General features: G+C 42.0%; 1 protein-coding gene across 1 annotated transcript in view; it reads right to left on the reverse strand.

Moving 5' to 3' along the window:
• HEATR1 (HEAT repeat containing 1) overlaps nt 1-26,441 on the reverse strand; it is a 50,001-nt gene that overhangs the window by 2,160 nt on the left and 21,400 nt on the right. The window contains exons 19-43 of the mRNA XM_055425749.2: nt 26,281-26,417; nt 25,129-25,321; nt 20,654-20,823; nt 20,105-20,263; nt 17,654-17,896; nt 17,264-17,395; nt 16,359-16,462; nt 16,075-16,218; nt 15,345-15,463; nt 15,129-15,250; nt 13,279-13,407; nt 11,664-11,894; nt 10,779-10,905; nt 9,491-9,651; nt 6,671-6,717; nt 6,442-6,565; nt 5,690-5,830; nt 4,893-5,182; nt 3,759-3,909; nt 2,640-2,798; nt 2,349-2,483; nt 2,101-2,205; nt 1,858-2,026; nt 1,030-1,184; nt 377-535 (exon numbers count right to left, since the gene is read on the reverse strand). Coding sequence (XP_055281724.2) covers nt 377-535; nt 1,030-1,184; nt 1,858-2,026; nt 2,101-2,205; nt 2,349-2,483; nt 2,640-2,798; nt 3,759-3,909; nt 4,893-5,182; nt 5,690-5,830; nt 6,442-6,565; nt 6,671-6,717; nt 9,491-9,651; nt 10,779-10,905; nt 11,664-11,894; nt 13,279-13,407; nt 15,129-15,250; nt 15,345-15,463; nt 16,075-16,218; nt 16,359-16,462; nt 17,264-17,395; nt 17,654-17,896; nt 20,105-20,263; nt 20,654-20,823; nt 25,129-25,321; nt 26,281-26,417 — 3,806 coding nt within the window. The remainder of the gene's footprint in view (nt 1-376; nt 536-1,029; nt 1,185-1,857; nt 2,027-2,100; nt 2,206-2,348; nt 2,484-2,639; nt 2,799-3,758; nt 3,910-4,892; nt 5,183-5,689; nt 5,831-6,441; nt 6,566-6,670; nt 6,718-9,490; nt 9,652-10,778; nt 10,906-11,663; nt 11,895-13,278; nt 13,408-15,128; nt 15,251-15,344; nt 15,464-16,074; nt 16,219-16,358; nt 16,463-17,263; nt 17,396-17,653; nt 17,897-20,104; nt 20,264-20,653; nt 20,824-25,128; nt 25,322-26,280; nt 26,418-26,441) is intronic.

Consider the following 26,441-nt stretch of genomic DNA (forward strand, 5'->3'; position numbering starts at 1 on the left):
AGCCTGGAAACCTCAAACCTCCACACACCACTGCCCCACGCTGATGCACACTATTCCACAAAGTCCTAGGCCTGAGATGTGTATACAACAGGGTGATACACTGCTCCAACTCACGGGAATGGGGTGTGGACAAACACAGCGTGTGTCTGGGAATACACTGACGTGTAAACGGTGCTGAAGAAACACGAGGAACTGAAGTCTTCAGTATTTGAAAGTATAAAGCATTTAGTGGGCCTGTCTAACACGCCCTTATAAATGGCCTGTAAATGGAACTCAGATTTCTCAGGTTCAGTCTCTGCCTGACACAGGCCGACACCTGGTGCTAAACACAGCAGTGCAGCTGCACAGCACCCATGCTGGCACCATGGCGCCTGACCTTGGGTGAGGAGTCCCTCGTCTTCAGCAGAATCTGGTAGTTGAGTGGTTTCCAAAGCGAGTCATCTGCCACGGCCACTGAGAACTGTGCAAGGCATGGGATCAGGTACTTTGTCACCCGTTCTTGGAACTTCTCTTCTCCTCCAAGCCTGTTTTCCAGCTGTTGACAGTGAGACAAGGACTAAGCAGTGGGTCTCTTGCTGTTTGAAAAAAATACTCAATGTGTATGGTATTTTACTATCCTTCCTAATAACATCAGCAGGCTCAAAAACCAGGTACTGTTTATTCTATTACTCTCTCTAGAGCAAATTTACCACCTTCGAGGAACTCAAATGGAATCACAGCCTTTTCCCCTTTTCCTCTGCAGAAACTGAGAGAAGAGTAGCCAAACCCTTACACATTCTCAAGAAACTCAGTTTTTAAGAATTAAAAATTTAACTAATAGACCTTAAGCCTTTTATTTGAAAAATTAAAAAATCAATGCCACTGTGAAGACAAGTTACATTCATGAGAAATATGAAATCAATTTTGAAATAAAAATTTCACAAAAAGGAAAAGAAAACCCAGTAAACTGTGGTTCTGGTCAACATAAACCCTGCGGGCACGTACCACTGACTGTCCCAACTTTTAACAGCAAATGGTTCCACTGGTTACCTGATCCACCAGGGGCATCATCAAGGCTTCTGCTCTCTCTTTACTTAGAAAATGCTGGGTGTCAAAAAGGAAGATTTTGTATAAACAGTTCAGAATAAACTGTAGTAGCAAGCAGCACTTTTCAGGATCATTTTCAGAGTCAAAAAACGCTTCATCTGTAGAATGGGGAGAGTAAAAATGGAAACAAACCAAAAAAAGCTGAATTTCAAATCTCCGGTGTTTAAATTCAAATCACTATTATAAGAACTATAAGTAGAGGGGTATTTCTAAAATGATCTAGAAGTCAATCAGGATGAAGGCAGAGCACAAATAAAATGGACATCTCGGGACTGGCTCACTCAGAGTTGTTAACATTCTTGGTTGTTAAGACTGCTTAGTGTGGCAAATGGACTGCTTGTTATTAGCATTAAAGAATAAACCAATTTTAATGTTTTAGAGTTAATTCCAGAAGCAAAGGAATGACCTTTATTCTTTCTCCCAAGTGAGTAAATTAATATTGTGTGTGTGAAAGTTGCTCAGTCATGTCCGAATCTTTGCGACCCCATGGACTGCCAGGCTCCTCTGTCCATGGAATTCTCTAGGCTAGAACATTGGAGTGAGAGCTGATCCCTTCTCCAGGGGATCTTCCCAACCCAGGGAATGAACCCAGATTCCCCGCATCACAGGCAGATTCTTTTACTGTCTGAGCCACCAGGGAAGCCCCAATTAATAACATGCTAAAACAGTGTCTGACAACTGACTATAAAGTAAGAAATTTATCTTCCTTACTATACCTTGTGTAAGGTACACAGAGCAAGTATGCCAACTGACCTAGAGTCAGCTACCTACCTGTTTTGGAGATGTTCACCTGGTTCAAGGTGTCAGCAAAAGGCTTCACTAAGTGACCAGCAAACAGGGTAAAAAGCCCTTTCAGTTTTTCAGCAATGCAATCTGCCAAGTTGTAAAATGTCAACAGCCTGTCCTTGGGAGCATCCTCTGTCTTAGCCCAATCAAACAGCTAAAAAGATAAGAGTAATATTAGTTTCTTCTTGTGACTGATGTGAGTAAGAGAAGTGGAGGAAGAAAGCTCACCTTGAAGAACAGGGGTCTGAATGTGACCTCAGAAAGTTTGACCACCATGGCGACAAGACAGTCAATGATGTAATTTTCTGTTTTTCCGATTTCCTCCAGATCATTCTAAAACAGAAGAGCTAATTTATTAGCCAGAGTACTGACATCTAGGTCTAACTCTTGACAGGTACAACAAGTTACCAGCTAGACTTTCCTCTGGTTCTGAGCTAGGTGGTAAGCTCAGGACAGGCAGGTGGAAACACGCCTACCTCAGCATGCTGGGTGCGGAAGTCCAGGGCCTCCAGGAAGAATGTGGTGAGCTGGGGCTGGTGGGCGGCGAGCTCCTCCTTGCTCATCACCCCAACATGCTCACGCAAGACACTCATAAACGGGCCCATGAGATTCTGAAAACACAGGAGAGGTGCCCATTTTTAATATTCCTAGAGTTCATTAATGCATCTGAATGGCATTAAATAACCATATTCTTCTTTAGATGAAAATCTAAAAATGCCAGTACCACATCTCCATCCTCCCAAGTCTAATACCCTGTACAGTCTAACCTTCCAGTTCTTCTCAATCTGCTTATACGTCTTGTTGATGGCTGGCAGTAACACTCGGGGTGACAGCGTGGTAGCCAGTGTCTTTTTAAGAGACGTGAGACGGACATTAGCCTGGGAGGCAGGACCCATTTCACTAGTGATTTTCTCCAAGTGAATCACCTGTAGGAAGTAACAACCACCATTAAGGCCACCACAGGGCCTCGCTGAGAGCGTCTGTCTACACATGCACAGAAAGTCGTGGTGAGGATGGAGAAGTCAGTCCAAGTGCCAGTGACTGGGAATGGTCAGCGCACTTAGCCTCACACAGAACTCCTCATACACCCAACCCCAAACACAAGAATAAATAAAAATAAATACTTATTTTTAATATTTAATGTTAATTAAAATTTTTTAAAAATGGGCAGATGCCTCTGTCCAGGGAGGAGTCAGGGTTGCAGGCACATGGTGGGAGGCAGGACACAGAGGGCGGGGCTCAGGACAGTGATCTCAGAGAACAAGGATCCAGCGACCATGAGGAAAGCTACGTTCTATGCCTAAGAATCTAGAAAGCTGCTCAGATGCAGAGGTCCCTTTCTTCATGACATCTCCCTTCAAGGTGTGGCTAGAAAGTATGTGAATCAATTAAGTCATCTGTGTCAAAGCAGCTAAGGCTCCTAACCTCATAGATGGCCAGTGATCAACACAACACACAAGAACGGGGGGCCATTCTCAGGCATTTTCATTTGGCTAGAAATGCCAATGGCCCTCTGTCTGAATTGCAGCACAGGCACTCCAGTCTGAAAGACACCTTGGTTAGGAAACCCTCACATTAGGAACAAAGCAGGCATGCCCATTTCTACAAGAAGCTCTATCAGCCCAAGTCCAAAGTGCTCACAGCCAAAGAAAGCAGTAAAATACATGCTGCAAAATCAAAGGAGGAAAGAGCCTCATGACAAAGCAACGCCCACACCAACATCATGACTGAACTGGACGGACAGTAAAAGTGAGAAAGGCACACATTTAGTAAGAAGCAGCACATCTTGTCAGAGTAAGTCTCCGTGCCAAACGAAAAGCTTCAGGCACAAATGAAATGATCAAATCTATAACTCTTCCCTTCCCCTGCTGTGGCCACTGACTCACCTGCGACAGGACCCCTTCCAGGTAGGGGCTGATGAAGTGTGGCAGGGTCTCGACCACCTTCTGCAGGGCCGCCAGGGCGCTGAGCAGGTAGACCTCACCTGAGACCAGCTCGCGGGTGCTTCTCAAGGTTGTCAGCAGTGGTGGCATCAGGCTGGAAAGAAAGGACACAAGTCTCAAAACTTAAAGCAGAAACAGAGAATTGAAAGACGGAGCAGAAGTCACCATGAAAAAATCCAAACTGCTATCCGTGCCCCTTACACTCTGACATCTGAGCCCATGAAACATCTATACATTTCAAGTGACCAAGAGCTCTCCCAGAGCCCATAGTACCAACACAGTATCACTTAAAACATGACAACGTCTTTCGGCTGAACACTTGCTACGTGTCAGGGAAAAAAGCCTTGCATGGAAGCAACTGTACTCCAATTAAAAGAAAATACAAAATACCTATTATTGGTCTACAAAGCAATAAGTAAAGAGACTGCAAGCAAGCTCTTAAAAAAATATTTATAGCAGTTTGGCAGAGTAATTTTATGTCTGTGACCCTAATAGTAGTAAGAAATTTTGTGTGCCTGTGTTATTTCATTTTTCTAGTTGTTTTTACTGTATTTTATGAAAATAGCAGTCTATGCAATTAAAAAAATTTTTTAATCTCAAAAAAAAAAAAAAAGCCTTGCATGCACTGCCCCATCATTACCCCCATCATTACCCCATGAGGCAGGCACTGTCTCAGTTTGTAGGTGGCAAAGCTCTATAGGCTAAGTAACCCTGGCAAGGCTGCACGGCCAGCAGATACCGGAGCCAGCCAGACAGCCAGGAGTGGCCACTTCAGGCTTGGCCAGCACTGGCCAGTCATGGCCCGATCAAAAGGGCTCCTCCATGAAATGGCGCTGTCATTGCTGCTTCCTAGGACTGCTGGTCCAAGGGGAGCAAAAACTGGGGGCAACACGCATCATAAAGGTAAATGAGAATGCTGTGTTTTCCAGTTTGAAGAAAAGATCACTTCTCTAACAAATCGAATTTTATGAAACTTCTACTGACAGGCAAAGAAAAAAAAAAGTCACTAAGGTTTTACTTCCCAGTCGGTAGCAGAAACCTCGTGTGGCGGTCCTGCCCCAGGTCCCCTCGGCGTACCTGGGGAGCTGAGGGATGGCCAGGGCTTCCAGGGTGGAGACCACCTCGGCCACGCACAGAAGGGCACTCCCCAGGACGTTCTTCTCCTCCTTTGTGCCCAGAGCAATCAACCTCACAGTGGTGTTCAGCACCGGGACGAAAGGCTCTGGATTTTCTGCACCGAAATTCTTGCATAAGAGCTTTAAGGTATACAGAGCCGTCTGTCTGTTTATTGGTTGGTCTTCTAACGTCTTTCTTTTATGCTTCACCATGGCCACAAGGACGGGGACCAGGTCGAGGAAATGGTAAATCTGAGGAAGACAGCCAGAATTCCCAAATAATTAAAGCTGCGAAGAAATGCTAGTCTTCTGTCCATTTTCACTGCTTGAGATTGCTGAAGTGGAGATCAGACCAAGAAGTCCTAAGCCCAATGACGACACACAAGCAACCATTTCCCCACTTGTGTTACTTACGAATAAATGAATGCATGTGCTTGCAATCAATTCTCTATTTATATAAGGCGCCCTGCCAGTTTGGAGTGAAAAAGGACTAGAATCATGCTAAAGATAAGGCAACATGTGGTCAATATTAAACAAGAATTCCATTTGGTTGCAATTCCACACTAATAGCTCTTAAAACACATATAAAGTGCTCCTACCAGAGTTAACATTGCATTTGAACACACAGGCATCACAGCATTATACTTGGATAATAACATACTTATTTAAATTGAACCATTAGAGAAACTACAAGGAGTTAAATGCAGCTCTGATAAAGCAAGGAATGGGTAATGGGTCTGCAGTACAGTCTTCACTTACAATTTTCTTCTTCCAAGAGGTTTTCTGCTGTAGCTTGTTGTTCAAAAGATCCAAAGCTTTCCGGCGAACAGAGGGCAGTGGGTTCTCCAGCAGCCCTCTGATCACAGGGATAAAGGTTTCTGTGGGCAGCAAGGCGTTGACCTACACAGCAGTTTCACATTTAACAAAAGAGGAAAATATAAAATACAAAAGGGAAGATGACTCATTTAAGACAGACTTCCACTCGCTGCACACCTTCAAAGTATGAGGCGTTCTCGCACACCAATTCTTACCTCATTCTTACACTCCCATTTCAGGGAGGCACGACTAACCACATTTATCAAACACTCAACAACAAAAGCGGATGCTATCATTAAGCTAACTGCTCAGTGCCACATAGATAAGCAATTCAGTTAGATTTTAAACAGTGGTCCTGGCCAGTGACTTTACTGATGAACCACACACTCCATCTAATAGGTTATCATTTATTCCACTTGAATAAACTGGAACGGGTATACAGTAGGATATGACTCAACATTTAAAGCTGATGCTTCAAATTTACTGGGATACACAATCTCATAATCAGTAGGTAAGCAACTGTTTTTCAAATAAAATTATCTCCAGGCATCAAATTCTTTTCCAAGAAAAATCTAAGCTGCATTCTATTAAGAGAAGGTATCGCTAACTTTATTCTTAAAACTTTCTGATAAATAACTTGACAAAGACATAGCACAGCAACAAAACACAGAAGATTGAGAGAAATAAATGCCCACCTTGTCCAGCATGTCATAAGCTTTACTGAGGAGTGCTCGCCAGAACTTCCCAGTTAGCTTGTCTGCATTTCTCTCCATGGACTGTGCTACAGCACTGATGTAGCCAAGAACTGTTTCTAGCAACCTGGAACACAGGAGACTCGTGTGAGAGTTTTAACTTCTTCCAGCTTTCTGATTAAAAGTTTGAAATTATTTCCAAATACAAATTAAAGAAAGAAAGGGAACATACCTCTGTTCCAAGCCTGTCAACACCTGAGGACCACCACTCTCAACTACCTGATTTTTAAAGAAGGCATCATTAGAATAATATGGAAGTCAGTGATGAAAAATTACTTGAAGTGAAACTTCAGAAATTCTTCAACTCACTCCCCAGTGTTTTCTGATATTACAACTTCAGTTCAGTTCAGTTCAGTCGCTCAGTCGTGTCCGACTCTTTGCGACTCCATGAATCACAGCACGCCAGGCCTCCCTGTCCATCACCAACTCCCGGAGTTCACTCAAACTCATGTCCACAGAGTCGGTGATGCCATCCATCCATCTCATTCTCTGTCGTCCCCGTCTCCTCCCGCCCTCAATCCCTCCCAGCATCAGAGTCTTTTCCAGTGAGTCAACTCGTCGCATGAGGTGGCCAAAGTATTGCAGTTTCAGTTTTAGCATCAGTCCTTCCAATGAACACCCAGGATTGATCTCCTCTAGAATAGACTGGTTGGATCTCCTTGCAGTCCAAGGGATATTACAACTTAATCAGGTCCAAATCACCCCCATCATACTATATTAACTCCACTTCCCTTATTTTGATTACATTTTATAGATATTATCTGAAAAGTACTACAAAGATTCAGAAAAAAGAGCAAATGATTTAACACTTACCAATTAATTTTATGAAATGTTAATCTTTTGTGAGGCCTGTATCTAATTTTAAGATGTTAATAAACATGAAGGGCACAGCTGCAGTCTCCACTTTGCTGCTCTCTAATCCCAATCGCCTCCCACCCCGAGCCCCACAAATGTCAACCTGCAGGTAAATGTCATTAGAGCGCATACCAGGCAGCGACACGCTGTCCTTGATTACGTTCGATTGTGGGGGTCTCTCTGCAGTGAGTCACGTTGCTCTGGGTCACTTATTTTCACTGCACACACTATTCCTCCTGGTGTGTCACACGCATGCACTCACCTCACCCCTCACCCTCTGTTCCTTTACTAACAGTGCTGAAAAGAAACTTGCTCCTCGAGCAGCTAGCCAAGTTTCTGCAGAGAAAGGGAACTACTCGATCACAGGGGACAACATCTTCACCTCGACTGGACACTGCCCAGCGCTTCCAGAAGTGGCAGCACCGAGTCCCACTACCCAACACCGTGCAGAACAAGGATCGTGTCCCCACAGCCTTGCGGCTTCCTGTATGAACAACTTTAAAATTTCTGCCAGTTTGATAACATCACAGCGGCATCCCTTAACCTGCATTCTCCTTCTTACTAAGGAGGCTGTTTCTTCTCACTGGCCATTTTAGATCCCTCTTCCGTGAACTCACACTGCTTGCTGGATGCCGCCTGACTCACAAACAGCATAACCTCATCTTAGTCTGTGGTTTTCTTCTGATTCTGCTTATGGTGGCTTCTTATTCAAGTTTTTAAGAAATTCTTCTCCATCCTCTGGTTATGCTTTCTTTGATTTTCTTCTCAGAGTGCCAAGCACTCCTTTTCACACCGAAGTTTTTAATCTACCTTTTGTCTAATCTAACTTTATATGTGACGTGAGCTTTTCCCTCCTACTTGGCACAATCATACCAGACCCAGGTCTCGCACGCGTCTCTCCCCACTGTCACAGGGTGCCGCCCGACGTGGGAAGTGCTCTGTTCATCACGTGGGTGTGGCCAGCTGATGTCCAGTCACACCGATCCACTCGCATCAACAGGCACCACCACCGTCCTCGACTCTGCTTGACACAAGCAGTGTGTACGCTGGTCACTCTCAAGCAAGCTTGCTTAGCTAATTACTAGTTGAGCAAGTCTGTCAAGTCCTTTTCTGATTCTTACACTTCGTCCCTTTGGCTGAGTGTGCACAGTGGCCCAGAGCGCCCTTGCTCCGAGCTCTGACGGGCACACGCTCAGGTCTCATCACGAAGTGTGGCATGAACCACGTCTTTATCAGGTCAAGGAGTTCCACCTACCTCACGATGCTGACCATCATTTTCCTTAAGTCACGAGTGAGTACAGAATTCACTATGCTGTCTGTCTGAATACTTCAGTGATCACAGACTTCCTCTCTCGGTCAGTTCATGCGTCACAAGGACACAGATATTCAAACGCTCAGCCACTCTCGTGTTCCTGGTCATGACCCTGACTCTTCTGTTTCTTCATGTCTTCGTTTTGTTTCCATATGTCCTTCTTTCTCTCTTGTTGTTTAAAGTTTAGCACACAAATAGTGTGCACAGAGCTCACTATATGTGGTAAAGAAACAGCTTATTATCGGCACCTCAGGATTCCTCCCCTACCTGACCCTGACTCCTGCCCTCTCCTCCTTCCAAAGACAGGCATCGTTGTTACTTCTAAAACCACAAGTGTGTTCTGCCTGTTTTTGAACTTAATACGACAGGAACCACAGGACGCATTCTTTCTGCCTTCTTTCCTTTGATGTTATACTGATGAGTGTCAACAGTGTGTCAGTGAGGTTTGCCCACGTCCAGTGATGATGACAGACACGTTCCACTCCACTGTTGATGGACACTTGGACTGTTCCCAGTACTGGCACCATCAATAACGCTGCCATTAACATACTTTTCAATGTCTTTCGGTGCACACATTCATACACTTCTGCAGGTACGTACCATCTGAGGACAAAACTGCCGAGCCAGAGGGTTTATGCATATACTATCTTAGCAGGTCATGCCCAACACATGTTCATGTTGAAGTGAACAGCACTATTTGTTTTCTATTACAGATATGCCTCATGTTTTCATGAGAGACTTGCCAAGCTATTCTTACTAGCCTAAATCACAATTTCTTCAGAAAAAGCAAAATTATATCATAAATACATTTAAAGAACATCTCACCTTTCTGATAAAATTGTTGGAAGCCAGGAGCTGAGACATGAAGGACACAGACAGAAATTTAAAATGCCGCAGCTGCTTGCTAGTGTGAGTATCTATGTTAAAGACCTGCAGCATTTCTTCTTGTGATTCACTCTTGTTAGACACTGATTTGGGAATGGTTTCTGAAAAAGAACAACGAACAAGTGACCTCACTCATCTTCGACCGGATTTTTCTGTATAGATACAGATATTAATGAGCGTGGTAAGTGCACAGAAGTTTTAGAGAGAACTCTGTTACGCATAAAATACATGTATATTACTAAACATATCCATATAATATACATGAAAAGAAAGTGAAAGTGTTAGTTGCTCAGTCATGTCTGACTCTTTGCCACCCCATGGACTGTAACCTGTCAGGTTCCTCTGCCCATGGAATTCTCCAGGCAGGAATACTGGAGTGGGTATTACAGCATTCCCTTCTCCAGGGGATCTTCCCAACTCAAGGATCAAACCTGGGTCTCCTGCACTGCAGCCAGATTCTTTACTGTCTGAGCCACCAGGGAAGCCCTATTATATACACATATATATAATTGTTATATCCACTTTTTCCTCCTCTAAACTAGTGAAAGATATATTTACAAATAAAATATCCAACAGTCCTGAGAATAGAGTATATAAGACAAAACCAAACAAACAAAAAACAAGGTAACTGAGACAAACAAATGGAAGACAAAAATATTGCAAAAAGAGTCTAAACTGGCTCCATGCCCCATTTCTGAAGCTTTGATGTACTTTGATGGCCCACAACGGACGGAAGGAGGATCATCCCTCCCCTTCAACATTTAAACCTAAAAGTTGAAGACGTCTGTCCTGTAGAATTGCACACTCAAATGTATCGAATATAAAAGGGGTCAACTGGTGGGTTGCTTACAAATCACTGTCCTAGAGGGTGAATCAAAATTCAGGCTTTGTCGTACTTAGCCTGTCACCACACACGGCACGCATTTTAATGGAAAACTAAGATACAGCTAATAAGGTCCTACTAAGTTGCTGTCTTTTTACTATAATTCATCCCACTCAGAATACTCCACAGCCCACGTACCAGCACAGTCATAAAAACCAACTTTTGAGGAACGGCAGGTAGAAATCCTACTTACTGTTTTCTACAAAGATTTGAGAAGGTGACAACTGACTTACTTTAAAAAATCCTTCTAAATACATGCCATGGGTTCTGAGGATAAAGTGCATAGTCTTCTGCTTCTCTCAAGCTTCCAGATCAAACAATAATTAACATCTGACTTACGCCTACCTTCTTTTTCCTCTGGCAGCTTCAGTAAGTATTCAAGGATAGTCATCAAGCTTTGGATCTGATGCTGGACACTAAACTCACAACAGACGGAAATCCAAAATTCAGTGTCTGCCTCTAAAATAGCATCCTATGTAGAGGAAAGAAAGAAGTAGTAAAACTGTACCTCTCCAATTTATGTTACTCAACAAGTACAAATAAGGGAAACATTTTAAAAATACTTCTCAGCACACAAAGCCACTCCACAGTGATCATAAGGATGGTCATGTGTATGACTAGAAGAATCAGGTAGTGAGCTCCTTACATAAAGAAGCCAATTTACAAGAATTAAGAGGTATAAGTCCAGGATAAACTGCATTATGACCTCTGGTAGAACTGAATTACTTACCACAGGTTCTAGATCTATTCCTAGATCCCAATGTCTAAGAAGTCATTTAGAAACAGCCCTGGACCTGTAAGTTCCCCCTCATCTGTCTCAACAGAGCTCTTCAAAACAGTTATCTGCACCTCACTGACCTCTGTAACAATGACTCTCCTCCCCTGCCCCCTGAAATGCCTCTAAAACACATTCAAGAGACACAGTCTAATTCCTGTACAGCTGTATGCTGTTGGGCTTAAAAGAGACCCACCCAGCATGGCACCAACTGTTCCTTAAATTCCAGTCACCCTCAGGAGAAGTCCTGTTACTCCCAAGGATATTCAGTGCCTCAGGCTCTGGAAGTAGGTCCAAAGAATATACGAAACGCCTTTAAAAGCACTTCTGAGCTCTCGAGGTGAAGCCATGCATATTAATAAGCATCACCAGCCGCAAGTTTAAAGTGAAAAGTAATGCAAAATCTCTGTGAAACACCTCCCATTTTCTCTCATCACCCCGCTCTGTGCTCTGACCTTTTCTCCATAGGCAGCCGCCAGCACGGTTTTAGTGACATACTGTTCAAAGAGCAGGACCAGAAGAACCCAGAGGAACCTCTCTGCGCCTAGCGTGTCAACAAGCTGGACAAGGACGGGCAGGCGCCTGTGCTCGGGCACGTGGGGCAGTGCGTCCACAAACACGTTAATGATCTTGACCACGATGTCCTCCACATTCCTAGTGACTTCGGCAGAGTCGCCACCATCAGACTGCAGGGCAGCAAGCAGGGGACAGCAAGGAGAAGCTTTAAGGAGACTCAAAGGCCTTCCGATGTGCCCCCAAGACAGCTTATGAAAGGAATTCTAACAATCAAAGACCAATCAGTAGGTATTCAAGGAGTACAGACTACGTTCCCACGAGGGGACCACAAAGTGCAAGACGTGAGCCCTGACCGGAAGGAGGCACATCATCTCCGCCAGACACGACGCTCCCGTGAAAAGACCGCAGAGGCCAACGACGGGCACTGAGAGCAGGGCTGCTCTTGGGGGATCCAGAAAAACCAAACAGGATTCGAGCTATGCCTGGAGAAGGACGGTATAATCTACCAAGCGCAGCAGTACAGAGCCAACAGCCCCCTGCTGCTTTCAGAATAGAGTTCTGACCATCGGGTATGGGTGCGTGAAAGGCAACTGCTGAATGAAGGAAAGAACAGAGAGAGAGACACGCACAGCTAACCCGGCGCCCTGCTTCCACCCGACTCTGCTCTCCACATCCCTGTCACTGTGCACGACCCCAGGCGGGACTGCCAGCTGTTTCAGGGAGCAAATCCCGCCCTCTCCATACCAGTCTGAAGCCTATTTCTTATGAAAGTATGTGGTCACTCTGGCCCATATGGGCCTTCCCCTGCAATGATCTCTTCAGTGTTTATCTATGCCACTGGCATACATCACATGAATGCATAATGTTATTTTCCTTTTTATGTATGTGTCCCACACTGGCTAATTCGCTGGACACAATACCAACCTTACACCAAGATTAAAAGGAGAGGTGCTCGGTATGGTCACTGAGGAAACGGTAAATAACACGAGAAAAGAAAGTAACGACGGTGGAGGTAAAGAAAAAACACAAGTGCATAACCATGCCTGTTCATCTTCAAGGCTACTGTTTAGTTTCAAAGTCTTCACTTCTTACTGAGACTAGGCTGTTAGAGACCAGGTCTCAGTCAACTCTTCGTGTACTAAGCTTCAGAGAACACTTGGTAAACGTCTGTTAAACTGTACGTTAACGTATTTGCTGCCATTCCTTTAAACCTTCCTGTCTGCACAGATCTACTAAGGGTCTAATCAAGCTGACGCAGCGTCCTGAGACACACCCTGACTGTGAATTCACTGTCAGAAGAACGCTAAGGCACTTGCATAGTTTATACCCTTGCAGTACAGCACAATCAGCCAGGGATGTTTACAGATATTTCTGGAAAAGATATTATTTCCAAGACTACTACTTCGCTTCACCACTCTAAAATTTAATGGGCACTAATACCTGAGCATTCTGGAGAGGCTTTTAATGTCATTTATTAACTACTACTTGAATCTCACGCTATGTAAAATCTTAAAAAATTAAAAAATATAACATAAATGACAGTAGAAAACTCACCTGAATAAGTGCTGGAATAACCATTTTCACTGTCTTGTTGATAACCTGAAAACTGTAAGTATCATCTAGACGCATCACATTGGCTCCCATAAATGTAAAAATAGACATGATATTGTGTAGAACTTTATCCTGAAAGCAAACATATTTTTCAACATTTTCCATCTTAAGCAGATCAAATATCAATGATTCATTACAACTCAGCAATAAAAAAATATAACCCAGCTTAAAGACAGGCAAATGATGCACAAAGACATTTCTCCACAAATACAGTTGATAAGCACATGAAAAGATGATCAACATCAATTATGAGGGAAATGCAAAATCCAAATCAGAAAGCACCGATTCGGACGAGTATAATAAAAAAGGCAGATAGTAATAACTGTGAGGGAGTGGACAAATTCGAACCCCTAGACACTGCGTGGTGGGCACAAAATGACCTCACTTTGAAAACGGCCCGACAGTTTCTCATGAAGTTAAAGTTAGCATAGACCCGGCAATTCTGCTCCTACTGAAAATAGTGAAAACACGTTCACACAAAACCTTCTATATGAATGTTCACAGCAGCATGATTAATAGCCAAAAAGTGGAAACAACAAATATGTCAATTTAAGGACAGATAAAAAGTGGGAACAGCTTAAATGTCCATCAATTAATGAACAGATAAATAAAATAATATACATACAATGGTTTATTGTTGTTGCTGTTGTTTAGTCTCTAAGTCGTGCCTGACTCTTTATGGCCCCATGGACTATAGCCTGCCAGGCTCCTCTGTCCATGGGACTCTCCAGGCAAGAATACTGGAGTGGGTTGCCATGCCCTCCTCCAGACGATCTTCCCAACCCTGGGATTGAACCATGTCTTCTGCATTGCTGGCGGATTCTTTACCATTGAGCTACTAGGAAAAGTCCTACTATAGGACTGGTTTACTACTCAGCAATAAAAGGAGTATTGATTCAAGCTTCCAAATGGAATAGCCTTGAAAACAGGCGAAGTGCAAAAAGTCAGACACAAAAAAGGCCACATATTATGATGCCATTCACAGAAAATGTCCTGAACAGAAAAGTAGATAAGTGGATGTCAGAGGCGGTGGTGCTGGTGGTAAAGGGAATGGGGACCGAATGCTAATGCATATGGGGTTTCTTTCTGAGGCTGATGAAAGTGTTCTGGAAATACATAATGGTGATAGCTGTACAACTCTGTGAGTAAACTAAAACCACTAAATCGTACACTTGAAATAGGTAGATTTTGTAACAATATGAACTATATTTCAATAAAAACAAAAGAAAACTATCAATGATTCTTGTTTCTGGATTATCAACCCCCTTAAGGGCAACTGACTCTATACCAAGGGAAAAAAAAAATCCCATACACATTAAATCTTACACATGATTTTAGTAGATTAAGAGACCCACAGAAGCTCATGGAGAACCAAAAATCATCAGGAACATATCTCTTAGATGAAAATAATTTCCATCTCTTCAAAAATCTTTAAATGATGTATTTCTATAAGGAATGTGATTTCTTTAACTGAGGTAGTTTATAATCAAATTACTTTTAAGTCCACTTACTGGAGTTACCTTGCACCAAGTGCCATGCTAAGTGCTAACCATAAATTATCCAATCCCACTATCACGATTCTATGAAGGTTACCGTATTTTCCACTTTACAAAAGGCGGAGCCAAAGCTTAGAAAGTCAGCTCACTGCCTCAACTAAAGAGGCAGGTCTGGGAGTCCCACCTGCACTGTAAGATCCAGAACACCACAGAATCCCAACCATGTGAGCCTACAGTATGTCCACGGAAGAAAACATCTGAAATATCTGCATAAGCCTTAAAATCATTAACACTTACAGGAAATATTCCAGCAACAGTACCCAAGAGCAAAAGGGCATGGTGATGGGTCTGAGGCATCTCAGAAACACGGATGCACTGGACTATCAATTCCACATTGAATTTTTCCTCATCCAGAATGTCTACAGGGCAAGAAATAAAAAGTATCCAAGTGGTAGGTACATTCACACTCAGAGCAGATAATCCTTCCCCACTTGCTTCCAACAAAATACGCACCTTTGGGTATTCTGCCACCTTCTGGAGAGAGTTTTTGGCAGATGTTAAGCAGACAACTAAGAATTAACTGTTTGGTGTATTCCATGCTTCCCTGCTCCGGTGGCAAAGGCTCTAAACACCTGCAGGAATCCCGGAAAAGAAACGATAGGAAACGAAAGGGTTGTACAGTTTCAGTTCTGCAGTAATGACCAATGCCTGGAGCATATGTTAAATGAGGAAGAACTAAAATATTAACATTATGTCTATAAACACAGTGTGAGATTTCTAACTCTGACTCTTCCGTTGCAGGCAGGTGCTGGCATCACATTACCTCTCCTTTCTACCGAACTTTCCATCAGCCCATTTTGAACCTTCTTAGAGGACACCCTTGAGAATTATTTTTTCTTCAGACGAGAGCACACATCCACCATGCAAGGCAGACACTATGGCTATCTAAGGATGCAAGTCTAAAAACACACTAGGTGTCATACTACATCCTTAACCAGAAGAAATGATGCCCCCGGGACACAGGACTGAACATGAAAAAGGAAAGCAAGCTGCAAGGTAAGTGCTCATTTACTACATCATACTCTCACAATGAAAGAGAATAACCACTCTTTAAATCTTCCAACTATAGTATTCAACTTGCATCATTTTACAGACTAGCTGAGCAAGAAGAGAGTGTTAAAGTTAAATAAGACAGGCAAGAATTAGAATCATTCTCTCACAGATCAAAGGCAAGTGTCATTACCTTGACAACAGGTTAAAAAGAGTCGGTATCAATATCTGAGGATTTTTGAGTTTCTTTTTGTGTTGCAATAATTCTAGGATGAGGGTTACTCTTTGCCAGTAAGAACCTTCAACTTCCTGGACAGACTCTTGATCTTGTGACTTTCTGGGAACCAGAGGAGACAAAAAGAAAAGCAAATACAAATGTTACAATACAAACTATTGTAACCAATTATGCCACACTGATGAGCATCAGAAAGTCACCATGGCTCCAAACGTTCACAGCCTGGGGACAGCCACTCTTACTTGTGCTGCATCTTCTGCCTCCTCGTCTGCTGAACTGTGCCTAAGGACTTGGCTTTATCTGGTGGCTCCAGTTCTATTCTGACTTGTTCAGCATTAACAGAAATCTAGAATATTAAGGAGGAATGGGTGATGACAGGATTCCATGGGATGTATCTGGAGCAGTTTACGTAGATTTAAAGAGATACAATGCAAACGTCTCTGTCCCATTTTACGTCTCCCTATGACCCTAGAGCCCAGTCCAATAAGGGAAACTTCACTGACAATCCCTTATGTATTCCTTGGGGAATTTTCCATATACCAACAGCTCTATAAAGATTAGACACACACAGGAGCACATTATCACACTGCTGTGTATCTTAATTTGTTCCACTTATCTTAGAAATCTAAGAAAATATGTTAGAATTCTGAGAACTGCAGAATCTGAATACTAGGACTTCACCACGCTATTATGTATTTTTGTGAAAGAAAGTTTCCCTAAAAAGCACAACAAAGCAACACACAGGGTAATTGGGTAGTTATTCAGATCTACAGCTAGATTTCAATACACATACAAACCAAGGAGCAGATTCTCAATTCCATTCTATGTGTCATTAAACAACTTAAGTAGAATAATAATCCATGACCCTGCTGAACTTCAAGTCACTATTCCTTCCTGTTTCTGCCTAGGAGGTGAGTAACACCTAAACTAACACACACCCTAACATTCAAAACTAAATATTTCACACCATAAAAATAATGGTGAGGACTTACAACTTTGATTTTGCACTTCTCTATGACCTATTTTTCTATAGTTCTGGCTAAAGGGAATATCTGACTTCCTAAAGGAATTACAAAAGGGAGAAGGCTTAAATATGGCATTACTTGCAAGAGAATAAATATTAATAAATGATAAGTTTGCAACTTACCCCTTTGAAAACACTGCTAACAGTCTGTGAACAATGTGAGTTCTTACAGTTCACCAATAAATCAAACAACACGCACAAAAGTTTCTGCTGAACCTTTTCATTTGTTACAGCTGCGAAAAATGGCTTCGTAATCTATAGGCAGAAAAAAGAAAATTGAGATCTTTGAACAAACTTGAATTCTAAAATGATGTTTCCATCATTGCCTTACAATGTGAACTTGGTCCCCATTTTGTCAGTTTAAATGACTCATGCACATTGTCCAGTTTTGCAAACTGGGTCAAGTATATCATATTCCTTTGAAACATGTTCAGACCATTTTATCTTCTCGAAGTAAACATTACAAATTTTCAAAAGCTTACCATGCTTTAATCTCTGAAAGAAGTCACTGACCTTTTCGAGAGCTGTAATCTGAATGGCTGGCATTCCCGTACAAAGTTCCTTTGTTGTGTGCACTGCTTTTATAAATATATCTAGACTCCTCGGGTCCTTATGTAAAAGAGACGCTGAATATTCATTATATTTTCCCAGAGTGAGATGCAGGGCAATGGCCTCATCTTTCAGGATAGCTGTGGGCTCCTTCTGGCTCTTTTCTAAAAGTTGTTCAATCACTGGCAACAGCTGAGAAAGCACCAGCTAAAGTTTGGAAAATTTATTAGTAAATAGTTATTTATACTGATGCAAGTTTTTGCTTGCTGTACAAAAACATCCAAACATATGTTGTAAGACTAGAAGCTTAGCACAGAAGGTAAAAAACCAATAGTAATGACCTCTTAGACAGAAGGACAGCTATTAATCCAACTAAGGCACCCAGGTCCCTCATGACAGTTCAGTCTGTAATAATCCAAAGCTCTGATTCTTTCAGCAATAATAATCTGTAGGCATTCTAAGACTTTCTAAAAACAAGAAATAAAAACTGAAGTTTTAGACTACAAAAATAAAATTAAGTTTTTCCACACAACATTTCCAACTTGGTATAATTAATATTAATTCAAATTATATATGTGAAGTCTTCGATAACTAAAGCAAGAGCCAGCATATTATGGCCAGCAGGACACGTTCAGAGACCATCTGTTTCTGTAAATTTTGTTGAAAATCAGAGGCATGCTTTTCTGTTTACATACTGTCTGAGGCTGCTTTGGCAATATGATGGCAGAACAAAGCATCTGCGACAGAGTCTGTACAGCCACAGGGCCTAAAATATTTATTATTTGGTCCTTTACAGCAGGGGTTCCCCAACTCCAGGGTTGTGGACCGGTGCTAGCCTGTGGCCCATCAGAAACTGGGCCACATGGTAGGAGGTAAGCAGCAGACGAGTGAGTGAAGCTTCATCTGTATTTACAGCTGCTCCCCATCACTTGCTTTACCGTCTGAGTTTCTCCTACAGTCAGATCAGTGATGGCATTACAGGAGCATGAACCCTAACCTTAAAGTCAAGGCGGAATATCCCAAGATTGCCACAAAACAGAAATAGAGTGCACAATAAAAGTAATGCACTTGAATTATCCCAAAACCATCCCACCAACCCTTCTGTGGAAAAACTGTCTTCCACAAAACCAGTCCCTGGTGCCAAGAAGCTTGGGGACACTGCTTCATAGAACAAGACTGTCAATTCCTAGTTTAAACTGTATCAGGAATGACACAGAGCTGACACAGGCCATCTATTTTCTTGGCCTGGACAATATAATGAAACGGCTTTTACTCCATTTTATCCCTCTTCTGGGCTTCACTAGTGGCTTGCTGCTGCTGCTAAGTTGCTTCAGTCGTGTCTGACTCTGTGTGACCCCATAGACGGCAGCCCACCAGGCTCCCGCATCCCTGGGATTCTCCAGGCAAGAACACTGGAGTGGGTTGCCATTTCCGTCTCCAATGCATGAAAGTGAAAAGTGAAAGTGAAGTCGCTCAGTCGTGTCTGACTCTTTGAGACTCCATGGACTGCAGCCTACCAGGCTCCTCCGCCCATGGGATTTTCCAGGCTAGAGCACTGGAGTGGGCTGCCATTGCCCTCTCCATCACTAGTGGGTCAGTGGTAAAGAATTCATCTGCCAATGCAGGAGACTTCGGTTTGATCCCTGGGTTGGAAAGATCCCCTGGAGAAGGAAATGGCAACCCACTCCAGTATTCTTACCTGGGAAATCCCATGGACAGAGGAGCCTGGTGGGCTACAGTCCACAGGGTCACCAAAGAGGCATAAGTGACCAAGGGACTAAACAACAACACTACCCCTCTCTTACTTCTCCAACTTGCAGTCAAGTCCCAAGACTGGTAAGGTCCAGAGGAGTTTTCGGAACACAAGGATAAGGAGCAGTTTTCTCTGGCTTACAAGCACAAACCATCACACAAGTGGTTCATAAACCTCTTTCTTTTGTAACAAGGGCTTCCCTGGAACCACAGAGAAAGCTCTGTTTCCGCTCCCCCCCCACCCCTCCAGAAATGTACAGCCATGTATATTTTAAAAAAGAGTAAACAATTTTGAAATGTATATAGACTTTTATGTTCAAATATTATGATTTTGTGGAGATTTTCACCTGAGAATAAACACAAACCGTTTTTCATCAATGCATTGTCATCGGTTTTCCCTGTGATTTTAAAATTCATTTAACATGAAGTCAATGATGAGACAGGGATAACACACATTTTAAAATGGACAGAAATGCACTAATGCTTGTTTTTTGTACCCTGCATCTTTTCCCTCCACCTCAGCTCTTCTCTCTCTCACATTAATATGAAAGTATTCCCGCCTGAGCATATAACTCTCATGCAGTCTTGTACACACGTGACTAGTTAAAATAATCTTCACTAACATCACCTGGAATGGACATAGCCCACTTAAATTACACGTACCTCACTGTTGATGTCCTGAAGTACTTTCATCAAGTCTTTTGTAATATAAGATGGGCAACTATATACACAATAAAGAAGGTTTTTCAAAGTTTCAGATAACTTCTGGTGAGATTTCAGCTTCTTTTCACTCTGCAGTTCCTCAAATAAAGTTGCCAAGTCCTAGGATACAAAAAAGAAAACTGGCTTAAAAAAAAAGGGGTGGGGCTCCATGTGCTACTCAGGGAAGATGCTTTCCCAAATGATGCGACACAGCTCACGATTTTTCATTTCCTCTTGAAACCTGAAGAGGAAATGGTGTCACTACCTATCTGGTAGCTTACTACCAACACTGGTCTTTCAGCCAGTGATAAGACAGCAGAAATGCAACATGACATTGCTACCTTTTTAAGACTATGGGACAAAGATGTGCAGATACTGACATATCGATTTCTAAATTCAATGACTTAGCCAATCAAATGCCGGGCAAAGCAGAATGTCAACGAAGGGGAGAATGGCTCACATGTCCACAATGGTCTGCACACACTCCATCTTCTCTGCCACTGAGTTTACCTGAACAACGTAGGTGGCGTCTGAGGTGATCTCCTCTGCTTTAGGAACCACGTGATCTATGACCAGATGAAACTGGGATGCCACTCCACTGAGGGCCTGGAGACAGTGAATGGCAGCCCTGCGCACTTCTTTTATGGGGCTACCCAGATTAATGAGTAGAGATATCACCACTAAAAGCAAAGGGAAGAACGTTTAAGTAACCACTGAAAACACTGAAACAGTATAAAACTGCAACAGTACCAAGAGGCACATGATGAAAGTCTTCCTCCCAGCTCAAACCCCCTCTTGGAAGCCACTGTTTAATCATTTGTTCACTACCCTAGAGAAATGCTAGATGTATACTGGTGTGCCTGTCTGAGAATACATGAGACCAGAGCACACACGTCCTACTCTGCACAGCTGCTATCACTTCTCAGTGTACACTGGCAGTGTTTCCCACACCAGTATTGATACACACATATCTAGATTAAATAGCCTTTTAAAACTGTACACAAATGATTGATTGTGCTGTCTATATTTTTAAAAACTAGTACCTTACTAGTAAAAGTTCAGATTGCTTCTAGTCCTTTGGCATTAAGACCGCTGCAGCAAACGCCCTGTACAGATACCCCTGAGCGAGCGTGCGGAGCAAATAACCTGCTTGTGCATCAGGCTTGGCAGATATTTTGTCCTGAATTGATGTTTGCTTTCACATTCTTTTTGACGTGGAAACTTTATAGCTTTACAGAAGAATCTTTCTTCTAGCTTTATGTGTTGCTTAGAAAGGTGCTCTCTTTAAAAAGTATCTACCTCTATATTTAGATAGTGACCATATGCACTCCACATCTTCTAACACTAAAGCTAAGTTTTCTTTTTAATGTGCAATCTTCAGTTCAGCTGACATTTTTGTCTAAGGAATAAGGCTGGAGTCAAACTTCTTTAATATTTCCAAATGACTAGCCGGATGTCCTACTTAATATTCAACCTAAGAACTCCACAGATCTGGGATGTCAGCTTCATCATTCCTACATCTCACTAGTATTTGAAAGGCATCTATTTCTGCCAACTAGAACCAGGTTCAATAAAAATGATGAATTTAACAAGAACGTTTTTGTTTCCCCAATTATGTGGCAAAAATACTAGCTTCTGATTTGAGAAGTATTTTCATCATGTTACTCCTATTCTGCTGTCACTTAATTAGGAATAGTTACTGATTTTTATCTCATTCCTTTTTATATCTTTGGACATGATTATGAGTTTTCTCTAGTCAATTACATAACAGAACTCCTAGTTTTGAACCAATTTTGTCCTGCTGGAATGAACTCTGGGGAAAAGTTTATTCTCTAAACTAATGCTCCTGGACCCAACAAATATTTTATTTAGAATTGTTGCATTATTATTTAAAGCACCCATCGCCTTTAGTCTGTCAGCATGTTGTGCTGGTTTTAAACAAAATCTGGATGCTTTCCTTCATTCTATGCCCTGCCCAGCTCAACAACATTGAAATAAACTGGCTTCAAGGATCTGGGGTAAAATGAATCTGTGAAAGCAACTGAATCAGGGTTTTTCGAAAGAGAAGTCTCTGGGATAAAGAGAACTAAATTCCTTTTATAGTAGTTAGTTATTTATGCTTTATTCCATGCTATTTACTGGGGCAAATTTTGGTGATTTTTATCTTGCTAGAAATGATCCATTCTATATATACCACTTCTGGAATGCCAAGAAACAGTATGACAAGGTTTCATACCTTTCTGAGGTCATATAAAAGTTAGGCTTTCCTGGTCTCCAGAAAATTATAAAATAAAGTCAGAAATGAACAGCTGAAAAGTTGAATTCACACAAAGGGCAGCTTCAGGCCCAGTTATCTATTTGCTAAAATTTCCAGTCTAGTGGGGGCAGATCTTCCAGAAAAATTGAAATTCAAAAACAAATTCAAAGCACTAACTACTGTGGTTACTATGTTCAAGTAAGAAACTGAAACCCAAGATAAGTCAAAACTACGTTATTTAAACAATCTGCTTTTAGGAATGTCTTTCCATTTAAAAATCTATGTGACTTCATTCAACTAATTTTACTTAGATTTAAAATAGACTGTTTTACATAAAAGTTGAAAAAATACTTGAGTTTTGCTTTTATACTTATAAAAGTACTATAATGATAGAGTATATCAAACCAACAGCAGCCTCCAGCTTACAAATGTTAAATGCTTATTCATTCAGCAAACATTTGCTCTATGTGAGCCTGAGCTGGAATATACATTTTCAGAGAGAGTAATAAATGATGGTTAGATTCTCAAGCCACTGACAGAAAGTTAACTCATACCATACTGTTTTAATATTGCAAATCCTTTTTCTTTTAAACAACATCATGTTTTTTGTAATTATATGAAAACAAACACCAGCCAAGATTCCTTATGGATAAGATATGGCTAGAAGCTCACTGCAGAGAAGGAAATGGCACCCCACTCCAGTATTCTTGCCTGGAGAATCCTGTGGACAGAGGAGCCTGGTAGGCTGCTGTCCATAGGGTCGCACAGAGTCGGACCCAGCTGAAGTGACTTAGCATGCATCCATGCTTTGGAGAAGGAAATGGCAACCCACTCCAGTGTTCTTGCCTGGAGAATCCCAGGGACAGAGGAGCCTGGTGGGCTGCCGTCTCTGGGGTCGCACAGAGTCAGACACAACTGAAGTGACTTAGCAGTCTGCTCAGTGGAGTGGTCTGAGGACAGGTGCAATGAGTAAGTGCCCTCTGTCTGGGCCTAGGCGATGCTAGTGGTCCTTGAGCTTTCAAGCAGAACAGAACACACCTCTCCTGTTTTTAACAGAGTCCTGTGACATGTCTAGGGAGCATAAATGCAAAAGTACTTTAGGAAGGGGGAGGTGACAGAAAGCAAAGCAGCAGGAGTATGAAGGGAGTTCATCTTTCTGCAATACCACAGGAAAAGTTAGGTCCTTTGTCGCGCTGCCTACAAAGAGACATGGCCCTCAGAAGCCACTGCGTTTGATGCTAAAGGATAGCACATTTCATATCTAACTAGAAAATCTAACTTTTTAAAAAAAACTCATAAGTTTAACAGTGGGTAACTATTTTCATAAAATACGGTGTATCTCCATATAAAATACTCTGCAGACATTTTAAAAATATATAATTATATATATTAATATAGAAATATGCTTACAATGTATTCAATGAAAAAGTTTAAGAAATGTGCAGGAAGGTCACATCCAAAAAACCTAAATACATCTTCTTAAAAGTAAATCCAGGACTTTCTGATGGTCCAGAACCCACCTGTCAATACAGGGGACATGGGTTCGATCCCTGGTCTGAGAAGACTCCACATGCCAGGAGGTAACTAAGCCTGTGTGCCACAGCTCCTGAAGCTGGCACACCCTGGAGCCTGTGCTCAGCAAGAAAAGTCACCACAATGAGAAGTCTACGCGTCGAAACTAGGGTAGCCCCTGCTCATCACAATTTGAGAAAGCCTGCATGCAACAATGAAGATCCAGAGAGTCAAAACATAAGTTAAAAAAAAAAAAAAAGTAAATCCATTTAAAAAGAGGACTGCAATTTTACAGTAAGTGGTGGGAGAAGAATTACATTCATGGGATTTACTTTGTAAGTAAAACTTAAAATTGTATCTATCTCACAAACAACAAAATTTTGATTACAATCATAATTATGTCCTCTTTCAAGGAGCTAATAAAAGAAAAACACTGAGAAATTGTTCTAAGGAAAATGTAGGATCATTCACTTTGCTTTCACTGACCACTTATAAAGAATGATTTGGGAAAACAAAATCAAGAGCATGTTCAAATTTTCCACGGGCCACTCTTCTTCCTCTCATACTAAAATGATTCCAACACCCTTATCAACTTTCTCACCTTCAGTCACTATAGGGTCTGATTCTGCCAGATCCTCTTATTTGTCAATAACTGTATAAGTCAATCCACTTCTCAAAATCATATTCATGAACTATATGAAACTCTGCATGTTTTGCAAAATTTACAATTTCACTTATAAAAAACATAAGTTTTATTTTTGGCTGTTTCATTACTGAGTGCCCAACCTGAAAATTACTTTATACCAGATAAAAGAGATAAATCCAGAAGGGCTGCCTGAATGGAGACCAATTTTATATAATCAATCAGTTAAATGCTGAATTGTATTAAGATGGTTTGATTTCCTTAGACAGCCCTGTTACTACTCAAAAAATGAACAGTTGGATAGTAAAAACCCAAAATTAATCACCTACCATTTTTGTTATCTGTTTTGGCAAGATTTTGCAACTGACACTTAGAACTTAAAAGCAATATAAAAGTAACCACAAACAGTCTACGTATACACAAATACGCGCACACACACACCCCTACAGAGAGAAAGAGTGTACACTCACACTAATAAAAACAAATTCTCCAAACCACAACCTTCACACATCTCACACAGAGAAAGCATCACCAGCTGGTCATGACAGAACAGGACAAGGCTACTTGCAGTACCTGGAGAAGACGCAGATGCCAGCTGATGTTTACACTGTGCCTTCTGAGAAGAGAGCAGGGCACAGCCCACATAAAGAGCTTGCGTCTGCAGCGCTGCTGTCACTCTGCAGCTGAGTGGATTTGAAAGGCTAGAACCATAGGTCCATAAAACAGAAAAGAACTTGAATAACTGAAAAACATCTTCTAAATGTACCTTAAAAAAAAAATAGTGAAGTTAATTTTACTCAAATAGTATGTAAAGTGTTAGTTGTTCAGTCGTGTCTGATTCTTTGCTACCCCATGGACTGTAGCCCGCCAGGTTCCTCTGTCCGCGGGACTCTCCAGGCAAGAAGACTGGAGGGGGTAGCCATTCCCTCCTCCACGGGATCTTTCCGACCCAGGGATCAAACCTGGGACTCCCGCATTGCAGGCAGATTCTTTACCATCTGAGCCACCAGGGAAGCCCTTTACTCAAATAAGTTGGTTCCAAATCTTTCCTCTAGTGTACAATTACAAAAAACAATTTACTGTAATGTTTTGCTTTGTCTAGTCACTTAAAATTCTTCTCTTCTGGGTACTTTAACCCATTGGGAACGATGTAGACGAGTTAGAGGACTTAGTGGCAGTGGTATTCAGAGGACTTCTCTATAATATGGGGCTCAAACAATGAAAAGGATGAGGTCACCAAGCAGAAAACCCAGACAAGAACGATGTTAGGAAACCTCACTGAGAAAGTACTTTAAGGGCAGAGTGACCCATGTCAACTGTGTCAAACACTGCTTAGAGGTTAAGACAGGAAAAGAACCGACCACTGGGCCTGGCAGCATGGAGGTCATGGTGCTGTGATGAAATCTCTCCACTGAGTGACTCTGCACATCCTAAACTGCCTCTCTGAACCACAGTTTCTCTTTGGTAATGGCATTGGTCAGCCAGATATATTGGGCTGTTGTGATTATTAAACACCTGAGCAGGACTAATACATTAGGAGGCCGGCAGTCTCTGTCCAACCTATGGACTGCTGTCATGATTCAGCACAGCTTTACCAGCCTGGCTCCATCGTCATGCACTTCACGGTTTAAAGGTCTGCTTTCTTTTTCATTAAAAACAACCAAAACTGAAATCATCTATAATATCTTCAAGAGAAGAGTATGTCTGAAAAAGATGACCTGGTACCTTTATGAAAAGTTTCATCAGAACCCGAAAGTGAACGGCATCAGCACCACTGAGAACCATCTCAAACAGCCCAATGAGCAGACGCAGGTAGTCTCTGCTGTCTTCCTGCAGCTGTTCAGGATTCCACCATGTATCATCTACGGGGACGCGAAGAGAACGGG

This window comes from Moschus berezovskii, chromosome 12 (genome assembly GCF_049115385.1).
Source record: "Moschus berezovskii isolate FMDL1 chromosome 12, NW_MosBer_1.0, whole genome shotgun sequence".
NCBI classification, from domain to species: Eukaryota; Metazoa; Chordata; class Mammalia; order Artiodactyla; family Moschidae; genus Moschus; species Moschus berezovskii.